The 12,433-nt window shown below is 43.6% G+C and overlaps 1 protein-coding gene across 1 annotated transcript in view; it reads right to left on the reverse strand.

The window, feature by feature from the left end:
- Positions 1–2,717: 2,717 nt before the first annotated feature.
- Positions 2,718–12,433, reverse strand: part of SPTLC2 (serine palmitoyltransferase long chain base subunit 2) — a 78,690-nt gene continuing 68,974 nt past the window's right edge. Inside the window, exon 12 of the mRNA XM_068946671.1 lies at positions 2,718–7,924. Coding sequence (XP_068802772.1) covers positions 7,805–7,924 — 120 coding nt within the window. The 3' untranslated portion in view covers positions 2,718–7,804. The remainder of the gene's footprint in view (positions 7,925–12,433) is intronic.

Consider the following 12,433-nt stretch of genomic DNA (forward strand, 5'->3'; position numbering starts at 1 on the left):
TCCCGGGCGAGCGCAGCGGCGCGGCAGCAGCCGGCCCCGGCCCCGGCCCCGGCCCCGCGCGGGGGGCTCTTGGCGGTGCCAGACTTCACTTCCCCCTCCGGGGCTCAGCCGGCCGCTCCTCCCCTCCCGGGCGCTGCACGGCCCGGCTTCGCCGCAAGCCTCTCCCCGGCGGCGCCCCGCGGGGCGCTGCCCCTCTGGCACGGCGAGCCCGGCCCGGCCCGGCCCGGCGCGGCCCGGCGGGCTCTTTGTTCCGCTCCTCGTGCGGCGCCCCCGGGCCGCGGCTCGCCTCGCCGGCGCCGGCCTGGCACGGGCCGCGCAGCACCGGGCGCCTTCCCCTCCGCGGGTGCCGCCGCAGGAGCCCAGCGGCAGCGCCGGGGGCAGCTCCGGCCCCGGCGGCCGCATGACGTGGGCAGGAGGGTGCCGCCCGCGCCGGCATGAATGAGCGAGCGGGCGCATGAATGAAGCCGCGAGCGCGGCGGGGCCGCCGCCGCCAAGGGAGGGAAGGGGCAGCAGCTGCGCGGCGCCTTCAAAGCGGGGAGAAACGCTTGGGTGCGCGGCGCCGGACTGCCCCCCTTTCCGAGCGGGAGTTAAGGGCTGCTGAACCCGGCAGGCGGCGAGGGAGCGGGGCTGCAACGGCGGCAGGAGCGGGGCTCGGCGGCTGCAGAGCGGGATGGAGCAGCTCCCACCAGGCGCAGCCCTGCGCCAAGCAGAAACAGGGCTCCGCGCTCCGGCGTCCAAGCTCCAGCTGCTCCCGCGCTGCAGGAGCAAGTTTCTATCTCTTGAAGCAAGTCTTTGTTTTTAAACCAGCTCTCCCCTGCTCACAACATCTTTTCTAGCCCTCAAAGCCCCTCCGAAATACGGTGTAGGTATTTACTAGCAGCCTAGCAAGCATCTTTCCCAGGATCTTCACAGGGCGTTATCCGCTCTCATATTAGGGAAAAAAACCGAAAGGCAGGCTTTGAGGGGAAAAAAAAAAAGAAAAAAAAAGGCCAACATTGGCCTAGATCGGGAAGAGGGATGCCCAGCAGGGGAAAAGGAAGTCTGACATTGCTACGGTAGCGTTAGCACAACCCAGCAATCACACGTGAGCCAATTCATGCACCCACAGCTGAACACAGGTCTTGAACCTCCTTTTCAAACACCAACATCTGGTTTATGCAAACTTTGGGCTGAAATGAATGGAAGGGAATGTTTAAAGCAAGCCACAGACTGCAAGACAGATGTGAGGTCAAGAATCCCATGTGAGATGGATCAAGAAGCCCTTTCAAACATTTAATTAGCAGCATGACAGCTGATAACCGTCTGTCACTCAAGAGTAGCGGTGGGAATCCACTCTGACAGGACTGAAGGCCAGCTAGCCCACTTTCTGCAAGGAGCCAGCTTTATGGGACTAGCACAGAGCCCACTTCTGGGCCCTCGAGAGACCACTGCACGTCAGGAACCTCTGGAGCCCCGTCTCTCTATTAGAGAAGCAGCTTCTCTGGACCCTGCATCAGTGACTGGAGGGTTGTTGCTGTACTATGGACCAGAGACTGGTAGGAAACGGCTAAGCATGTATCTCACATGCAAGGCTTCCTGGCTCTGGCGTCCAAGGACAGAGGGGAACACTGATTTATCTGACCTCTGAAACAGGCTACAGTTTTAGCTAGCTGTTCCAGTAGGAAACTCCATCGTTTTGTTTTTGTTACTGTTTTTTTTTTTTTGATGCAGTAATAGGGCACAAATCTCATTAGCATTAAGAAAAATCACAGTATAACCATGACTTTTTATTTGAATTCTTTATTATGCAGAACATAGAATATATTTGAATGGATTTTTTCCAAGCAATTTTTTCTCTTTTTTTTCTCTTTTTGTTTTAACATGCATTGTTACCCTTTTAAAGCCAATGTACCATGTATTTATCTTTTTCCTGCCCACAGAGCATCCAACTTCATGTTAATTCTGAGTGTAAAAAAAATTAGACATCTGGCATAAAATATTTTGGGGGGAGCCCATTTAAAAATTTTATCTAAAATGTTTTATCTACAAAAAAATCCAATATATATGTACATTATAGCAACACAGAGGCATAAGAATACAGTGCAATTTAAGACTAAGTGCTGTGACTTGGTGGTAATTCTGCCCAGGGCCTGTGGAAATGTGGGCCACCATTGGCTTCGGGGCTGCTAACCTAAAGCCTCAGGCTCCAACGTTACTCTGATCTCTCTCTCAAACTGTTCTGAAGTTAATGCTGGAAGGCTGGAGATGCATTTAGCTTAATACACCATTAGGGGGTAGCAGAAATGCTATCTGAACAGGATGAGATTTGGCAAAAAAAAAAAAAAAAAAGTGCATTACGGCATTCAGATGGTTTGGTGCACGTTTCACTTAGCCATGGGTATTTCTGGAGCTGCACCAACCCTTGGCATATTCAAGTGAGACCTGCTCATCTACTGTGGAGGAAATCTGCTAGTTGCCACTGCTTCCAAACTCCCTGACCCTCTCAATAATTCTCCCCCTTTCAGCGGCCTAGGAACGAGTTACCAATCTTTGCTACGTAGGGGCATGGGTGCAGAGAACTGCACTATTTTTGGCCTTCACATACAGCTGCCTCTTCTGCTCTTTAAACAGCTGATAGCCAAGGTCAAGCACAAATTGAGCTGAACCGCTCTCTCCCTCCCCAGAAAACAACAGTACGTATTGCTTAACTAAGAGCACAGATTATCTGTGGGTTGAAATCCACTGCATTCTTCAGGATCAGTTTTAATTTCAATTCTTCATACCAAGAGTCACAGTTTAAGGCCTTCAACACACACCACAACACAGTCATCTTTTCCTCCTTCACCCAACCCCTTTTGAGGATGTAAACAGAACAGCTCCACTCTGCACTAGACACTTCTCTTTTTAGTGAAAGATGAAGCTCGATACTTCACATAAACACTTCATGGGTATGCTTTGGATTCACATCCAAATTTTTGAACGCGAAAACAACTTGCAAGACTGAAAATGTTTACAGCAATACAAGCCATTACAATGACATCTGAGTTCCTTCTCCCCCCCCCCCCCCTTTTCAAAGCTATGTTTAAATTGTATATGTCATATGACTGCTGCTTTTCCCAAACAGTGGTCCAACACCACTTGGGTGCCAGCACTAGTGCTGAAGCCAGCAATTTACCCAGTGAGGGGTCATATTAGGCATTCACAGACAGCCTAATGCTTCACTTGTATTAAAACAGAAAAGACTGCGGGTACCTCAAGTCTCCATTCAGAAGGTGCAACCCACACAGGCACCCACATGCTTGGCTCCTTCACAGGTTGAGTATAAACTGTAGTAATTTAGACTGAGCGTTGTATATTGGGCTAAATCTCCACAAGTTTTATTTTATGTGATGGGGCAAGGGGGTTTATGCATAGCACTCCAGGTACAATGCTCCAAGATGTTCTCTTGGATGAAATGGACAACTCACGTCTTTCTTCCAACCTTTCCTATGATCTGTGTGAATGGATAATATGCCTTCTAGATGAGAAAACTCCTGTAAGCCAAAAACTTTTCCAAAGATGTAAAGAAATGAAAATTTGCACAGAAAGAGTAGTAGTATTTATTTCATGTGGGAAAGTTTTATAGAAGTGTCCCTTTGAGCCCATAAAGTTGCACTCCTATTATAAGGATCCTTGTTCCAGTAGACATGAAAGATCCCTATACAGCTGGAAAAAACCTGACGATCGACTGCCCCTTTTCTCCATCTCTGCTGTATCAGGAAGCTAGATTTCCTTCATCCAAACAGCACAGGGCTGGATCACTAATTTCACTGGAACGCTCCCCTTTCCTGCAGTTCCGAGAGCGGGTACCACTTCTGTACTCTGAGAGGAAACAGCAAGAGGAGGATAAATGATGCAATTCCTTCACTGAATGACTTCATCGCTCTGAAGCGTTTGGTCAGTTCACTCCCCAGTCTTTGTCTAAAGCAGAAGCATGCTACACTGGTAACCCAAGAACCACAACAGCTCCTTAAGGATGCTCCTTAAGAGAGGGAAAAATATAGGAACTAAACAAAAAGTGTTAAATATACCATATACACAGATACTATACAAAAGTTTGTGTCTTGTGTAAAAAAAGCCCTGAATATTCTGATACAAAAAACAAAACAAAACTTGGTTTCCTTCCTGCCAAAGGACTGAAGAGAAATTATGAATCAGGCTCCTTAACACAAAGGTCTCCTCCGACTTGAGAAGGCCAGTTGCTATCAAGAAGGACATCTCTCACTCTTCACTGATGCTCAGTAATAGAAGCTTCTCTATTTTCTCAAAAGAATGTGGTCACCAGCCTTAAACTATAATGGTTATAAACTCTTCGCTCAGCTCAGCAGAGGCAAAGTCTTGTGTGCCAAGTTCTTCAGAGAGGTACTGGGAAGGCAGCTACTGTAGGTTTATGAATAAGTTTAGCCAGTATACAGCACAATACAAAACCCTTTGTTCAAGAGTAGCCTTCATTTTCTTTTGAATTTTGTCTCTCAAGAAATACCAGGAGTCATTTTCAATTAGAAATTCTCAGAAAAGTTGGCAGGGACTGAAGTCTATTTCTTAAGCAGCTTCTCTTCCTTTGTAACCTCTCAGGACTGGTTCTTTCATTTGCTTCTGCTGCCCGGACTAAAAGGAGACAGACTTGTAGCCCGTTCATAACTGTCAAAATCAGTAATCCATTCCACACACCTTTGCCACCATTCATGCTGTAGGTCTGCCTCATACAATACAGTAATACTCTACTCCATTAGTTGTAGGAACCAAGTTTTTCAGTAAATATGGAAAGATTTTCCTGGCTTTCATGTTCAGAGAATTACTAACTTAAAGTGCTAAATCTCAAACTCATTATTTACTACTTTTTGAGAAGCAGTTTCAACAGGAACCAGACTTTGGCAAAAACAGTTTCCCCTGAGTAACAGGCCTCGGGGCGGGGGGAATTGCTTCCCCAAATGGACGTGACAGGGCTGAAATGTAACCAAGCAGTTTGCAAACCCTACCAAGTGCCTGAGTGATTTCTGCAGTGTCTTAGCAACCCAGAATTCACAGTCATATGCAGGTTATATACCTATCAAGTCTGCAGAAGTTTAGCATGAACAGAGTTTCTGCAAACAAGTGCAACAGGAATCGCAGCAGACACCAATCATTTTAAAACACTGACAATTTCAGAAATGTTTTACTGTTACAGAAATGTTAACTGAATTACTCATATATGTCCAGACTTTTTTCTCCCTTTCTAAAGACAAGCTGCCCTAGAACTAAATCCCAGAAATACGATTAGGACTCAGAAGACTTGTAGAATATAAGATAACCCACCTCTAACTTAATATGTCACAGTTTTCAAACTGACTGACCGCACAGCAGACACAAGCCACTGTCCATTTGGGAATGCTCAAAATAGCTCCCCACTGACCCATACCTACGCCTCTGCATTGGTTCTTTTTGTCAGCTCTCAAACTGTTCCATGATTAAGTGAACAGTCTCAGGGCTGGAGTGAGCCCTCCACTCCAGGAATTCCTGTGCTGACTTCCTCAGGAAAGAAAGCAGCAATAATTTTGAGGTAAAGCTTCTTAAAGTCAGAAAAGTAGTAATCTGCTGGAATGTTAGAAGTAGTCCTGGGCAGAGTGCAGGTGAGACGGGTCAAACTGATAAGGTAAGCTCACCTAATTGCAGTTTACTCTATGGCTGAACAAATTAGAATACCTATCAAGGCTGCAAATGCAGACTTACACTGGGCACACACTTTGCTCCAGAAGACTAACAAATCAACATTAGTGGACGGACTAAATCAGAAACAGTTATCCTGACCTATTTTAAAAAATAGCCATTTTTTTTTTTAATTTCTGAAATGCAATGGTAAAAATAGAATCAGTGTTTTGAAGTTCATTTACGCTGAAATAGAACAAGACCTATAAACATGTGTAGATAGATATTCGATAAAATGGAAGACAATTCTCTAATTTGTGAGATGAGTTTGCAGAACTGCTTGGTTCTAGTAACTGAAGAGCTCTATCCCTGTTAGCTGCAGAGTGAACACAAAGGAAAAACTCTAAACATTTTTTTGCAGCACCAAATTGCTTTGAGCTGCACTCTGCTTTAGCTTTAAGATGAAGAATTTGTTTAAAAAAAAAAAGTCAACTGTCACCTGCAAAAAGTATGACTAACTGAACTGTATGGCTAGCCAAAAACCTGAATTAACCTTTATGCTTCACAATGCTGGAGTATTGCTATCTTTACAGAAAATCTATGTGCCCAAGGTAAATATATAGGAACAAACAACACTGCAACCAACCCTTGCTATAAAATTTCTGGTACCTCTTCAAGGATCCGTTCTAGTCTCTGAAAGCATTCAAGATGCAATGGCTAACTAGCTGACCACCTCTAAGGTGTGCTAAGTAAAGGTGTCTGAGGTGTCTATTTTATACTTATAATAGAATAAGACAGCGTGGAATTTGAAAATAAAGATTTCGAACAACAACTGCTCAGTGAACACTAAATATGATCTCACAGCAGTAGGAATGCAAAAGAAAAGATCTCAAACTCGATGCAATTGTGAGCACGTTCTCTCTTCAGGGAAGGCCTACATAGACATGCAGCTGCCAGCTGAGAGATTTTGTTGGTTACCTGAAAAAATACGTATGATGTAAGACCCAAGCTATCTATACTCTTTGTATAAACTCCTTTCACAGCAAGGCCAACAAAGAACATCTCAAATATTACAAGAAACAGTGAATTAGTGTGGCAAAGGGTAGCAATCACTCTTACACAGATCTGCATGAAGTAAGTGGTTTCCTAGTTGTCATCCATTGCATAGCCCCGATTTTTGAGTGGTTCTGATCTTATCAGGAAGCACAAGGTTTGCTATGGTTTATTTGATTCCAAGAATATCCTTTTTAGAACCTATCAGTTACTAGATACTCGTTCATGGTTTTGTGATAGTTCTAAAGCATAGGATAAATTCACCTGTGGAGGAGAAAGCAAAACTCACTAAAACCACTTAGAAACAAACAAAACAAAAGCATGTCAGAAGGAAGACAAAACTCAGCCTATGAAAAAAATCTCTCAAGCACTTACTCTACATCAAGAAGAGTTACTGTCAAAACCAAGAGACAATCTAGTATCCATACTGGGAAGGAAGAGAGGATAGAGTCCCAGAAGACTTTGTTTGTGGCTTACAAAACTAAAAAATATTTGGGAACAATGGTCCTGTCAGTGACTTGTCAACAACACATTTATTTAAAAAAGGCTAAATTCAAGTTTTAAACACAAGTAACTGCAAAAGAAAAAAGCTTTGGTTGATTATCCATCTTGTTAAGTACGTTACAGTTAGCAATCAACAGTTTCTCTAGGAGTTCTTGAATGAACAGACAGGTCAGCTCGCTCCTTACTAGGAAGGTCAGACACCTAGCAGTGACACTGGAAATGCTGCCATGCCAGCATCACACATGCTCACAACATCTCAGCCAGCACTGCGAAGGCTAATGGTGCATACAAAGTCTGAGCTGATCACCCACAGCCAACTAGGGTTGCCGTGAATTCATTGTGACAAATAAATAAAAAAGCATTAAGAAAAAAAATAAAGCCAAGCACCTCTAGGGCCAGACCCTGAAGACACAAGGATCAAAGCTTTTGTTTCCTCTCCCTATTTACAAAATGCCATTTAGAGCTGATGTCGCCACTTCAGTATTGTGAGGAAATGTCTTTTATGCTAAGCAGTCATAAGTGTGTCGTTCACGGACTCTGCGGCCTGTGTGCCACAGAGCGTCCCATGGGGTGTGTTTCTCCCACCAAGGCACATGGAGGGAGTTCAGTCTTCTGTTTCTTCATATGTAGTCTCATCAAATGGCCGGTCCAAGAGAGGTACCAACCGATGACGGGAATATTTCAGTTGCAAAAGGTCCCCGACTTCATTAATTTCTTTTAAAGCCTAAGAAAGAGACCACAGTATATCAGCAGAGGAAACACATGCAAGAAAATTAACTGCACATTTTCCCTTTTGCATGCCCACAGACAGCCATTTTACCTGAATAAAATTTTACCATGCTAGAAGTCCTTAGCTTCAGAGGTGCACTGAATTTGCTTGAATTTTAGCAGCCAGAAGTCTCAAGACCGAGTGAGAAGCACTGCTCACTTAACTAGGCCCTCTGTATCCACCTGACTACTCCCCTCTCGAGGCAGGAATATAACATCCAGCAATACTATCTCAGATGCAACCATGACAGATCAACTGAGAACCATACAGTCCTATCTTCCTGAGGGTTTATAAAGCTGAAGAGGAGAAGATGCATTTGAAGGTTTGACTCCTCTATATGGTTTATGTGGCTACGAAAAAAGCGTGTGCATGTTGGAATACTATCTCTGAATGACTGAATTTTAATTGCAAGACCATTAAAAGCAACCTGCAATATTGGGCTAACAGGTTTTATTGGTGCATTCATTTTATCTGCATATAGTTAATTGGACTTGTTCACATCACTAGACCGGCAAGCTCCGTATCGTAAACAACGATGCACGGGAGATTTTTGCCAACATACCCAATGAATGAACAAAGTAGTTCTCTGGGTAGGATCTCAAGCTTTTTATCCCTAGAAAGCAAGTCTCAATGATTGAAGTCACCACAAAAGCAGCGCTTAGAGGACTGATAGCCCAGAGCACTGCTAGTGAACTACACAACCTTCCATCGTTATGTCCCAAAGGCAAGTCATATGACATTACCAGGGATCAAACATCTACTAGTCTCTACAAGAGATGAGAAAATCCCTGGTCAGACAATCAGGCTTTCCTTAGTTTGCATTCTCTTTGAGCAGAGACTGGTTTACAATAGAGTTTATTGAGAGAAGGAAAAAAAAATAAAAATAAAAAAAAATCAAACCCTAGGCTGCAATTTCTTTGCAGAACACTTTTGCAGCGAGGTCCAAAATAAACCAGTCACTACAGACAAATTTGCAACAGTATGTGATGCTAATTACCTTATACATGGCAAGTGACAAAGAGATGATTTCAGAAGATGACTTCCAAGTCCAATGTGATTTTTGAACTTAAAGGCTGGCATTTTGCACTCCTTTGAATTTAAAGTTTGTTCAGATAGGCACCCTCAGCATTCCTTCAGAATGCCACTAATTCAACATTAGCGCTCCAATTTTAACATGTTCTGGGTCAAATGCCTGTCTCTTGAGAATAGTTGGCAGATGGGGGTTAATATCCCTACATGCTTTTCCTTCCTGGATGGATAGTTCAGTTTTTGTTTCTTTAAACAATGGCCCCTCATGCTTGTTATATCTGGCAGCAAGAATCTCTGCACTCTAAAAGCTGGGGGAATGACAAGCCCAGAAGTTGGACTTCAGTAAAAACAAAAGCGTGGGCACGCTTTACCAGAGCTTTAAGTAAAGACCCCATATGGAAACAATTTAAGGTTGAATTTCTGTTGAAAGAGCCTGTTAACTGTTATTCTTGAACTCAGATTTAGGATTTTATTAATTTAAAACAAAAAGGACCATGTGACTAGCAAAGACTACAAAGGAAATGGCATTGGTGAACTCTGACTTCAGGAGAGTGTAATATTTTTTTCAACACGGAAAAGAAAGCACCAGCCCACAGGGATGCAGGTTATGAGGGACTTCACTCTGATCCTGAGCCAAATATTTTCGGGCAAGGAAGTTTTATTTACATAAAACAGTGAAAATTGTAACTGAGAACTGCTCTCCATCATGTGGGTTTATTTAATAAGAACAAGGAAGCATTACAAATATCACCATTTACAAGTTGAGTTTCTCTCCACCATACTCCAAACCTGGATGAAGTCTGTATAGAAAAATGCCAGGATAACAGCAGTAGCTAGCATCCATGCACACATGAATGGGCTACCCAGTTCTCTTCTCTAGTACTGACTTTTAGAGGCCCTTGACCCTCTCTAGTTCTATTCATTTAATTTCTTCTCCTGGCTATTGTTGCCACAATTCAGCAGAGGGATCAGTTCTGATGGCGGGCTTAATTATTGGCTGTTTGAAACCAATCCTCCTTCACTGCATCAGAAGAAAACAGAAGAAATTGTCTACACAACGATTCCTTATTAACTCCACTTGCAAATGCTTGGGTCCAGAGTATGCAGTTGTTTTGAACTTCAGAGTGAATTATGCTAATTTGGAATAAAGCCACCATGTGCTGAGTTAAATCAGCATTTGTTCATTCATTTTGAAATTCATAACTCATTTTGTCTTGGATTAATTTTCCTCAGGTAGACATGCCCTAATATATTAAATGAGCATTTTCCTTGATTTAGAGCATTTAGCACCTATAGAGGTGCTATAGAAAGGAGTCTTCAGAGTGAAAGCAAATGCGTAAAACTTGAAACATTTTCTGGGAGGCTGAAAGACTTGTAAATTGCTTGACAGGAAAAGAGGTTTTTAAACAGAGTCATAAAAGTTAGATTGGTTTTGGAAGGGAACAAACATAGTACTTTATAAACACTCTGTGAAACCAGCCTGTTATAGTAAAGACCCTAGCTAAGGGAGAAGAAAGAATCCAGCTGACAGCAAGCCTCTGTGGTTGCTCACATAATGTCAGAGCACAACTTAAACTGTGTAAACCTGATGTGGCTCTACATAACTAGTTCAATGTGCAGCAATATGACATAAAAGATTTCAATGCCCCCCCCCCTTTTTTTTTCCTCCTTCCCATTCAGTTCCCCATGTCCACCTGGCCAGAAGTTAGCACACTCTCATCTGTGTCGATGCAGTCATTTCTATTACCATGCTCTAAGAGAAATTTATGATACTCTTCATTCTATACAGGAGTGGGGGTGGGAAGGGAAGGAGAGGGCCCCCTCCATAGTTTCATTCAGACTTTTTATTTAGAACAAAAACAGTTGAATTTGCATAATTAAGGGAAGAGTAACAGGACAAGTAGCTGGGAAGGAATTGCTTAAACAGTCTGTTGTTGGAGCGCCAAGGCAGAATCTCTCCGATCTTACAAGGCAGAAATGACTAAGAAACAGCAAGTACAGCACTGCAGATACATGACTGGGTATTAACTGAAACAGAACTACACTAAACATACATGCACGTTCTGCTGACTTTCTGCTTTTCCTAACAAGATTGAGATCAAAAGGGTCCATTTTCAGCTATTGATTTAAAAGTTCAGTGACAGTGAAGCACAAGAAGGTTGAATCTTTTTTTTTTTTTTTTTTTTTAAAACAAGATGTTGGTACATGCAAATTCATACCTGCTGTTCCTGTTATTGAAGTGTTACCACCTAATCATATCGGACATTTTTGCTATAACAAATCTAACTGTACTCCATCTGACAGTGTTACATCTCCATTACAGCAGCCATTCAGGCAGCCGTGTGAACCATTTCCTGCATTTAAATATTCTCATTTTCAGTAATACTGTAGAGAAGTGATCTGGAACATCCTTGCCATCCTTCTTTCCCCCCCTCTACCCTAGCTGCCTTGCTTCTTCAAAGAAAAAGTGAGAGAGTACTTTAAACAGTTTCCCAACCAATTCAGTTAACTCCAGCAGCAGTATTCCCTAGTTCTGTGCTGAGCTACTGTCTGCAGTACAACGTCAGGAAAAAAGTCACTGACTGATTCTGTTGGTCATTGAGGTATTTCCTAGGAGGAACAGGAAGCGGTAACTCAGAATCACAAAATGGTTGAGGCTAGAAGGGACCTCTAGAGATAGTCTACACTGGTAAGATGTCTTACCCCCCAAGCCGTCTCTTTCTCCAGGCTAAACTGTCCCCGCTCTCTCAGCCTCTCCTCATATGACAGATGATTCAGTCCCTTAATCATTTTTGTGGTCCTTTGGTGGACTCATTCCAGTAAATCTGTCTAGTACTGGGGAGCTCAGCACTGGACACAGCATTCCAGAGGTGGCCTCACCAGTGCTGAGGAGAGGCAAAGGATCACCTCCCTTGACCTGCTGGCAACGGTCTTCCTAATACAGCCTAGAATACTGCTGGCCTTCTTTGCTGCAAGGGTACATTGCTGACTCATGTCCAACTCGATGTTCACCAGGACCCCCAGGTCCTTTTCTGCAAAGCTGCTCTCTAGCCAGTCAATCCTAAGCCTGTAATGGTGCATGGAGTTATTCCTCTCCAGGTGTAGGACTTGGTAGTATTTTTCTTTGTTGAACTTCACGAGATTTCTGTCTGCCTATTTCTCCAGCCTGCTGAGGTCCCTCTGAATGGCAGCACAACCATTTGATGTGTCAACCGCTCTTCCCAGTTTTGCATTCTTGGCAAACTTGCCGAGGGTGCAGTGTCTCATTGCCCAGGTCATGAATGAAGACGTTGAACAGTACTGGCCCCAGTATCAACCCCTGGGGGACACCACCAGCAGCTGACCTTCAGCTGGACTGAATGCCACTGATTACAAAGCTTTGAGCCCAACAGTTCACCCAGTTAAGTCCATCTCAGCGTCCACTTTTCTAGACCA

This window comes from Struthio camelus, chromosome 5, assembly GCF_040807025.1.
Source record: "Struthio camelus isolate bStrCam1 chromosome 5, bStrCam1.hap1, whole genome shotgun sequence".
Classification (NCBI taxonomy): domain Eukaryota; kingdom Metazoa; phylum Chordata; class Aves; order Struthioniformes; family Struthionidae; genus Struthio; species Struthio camelus.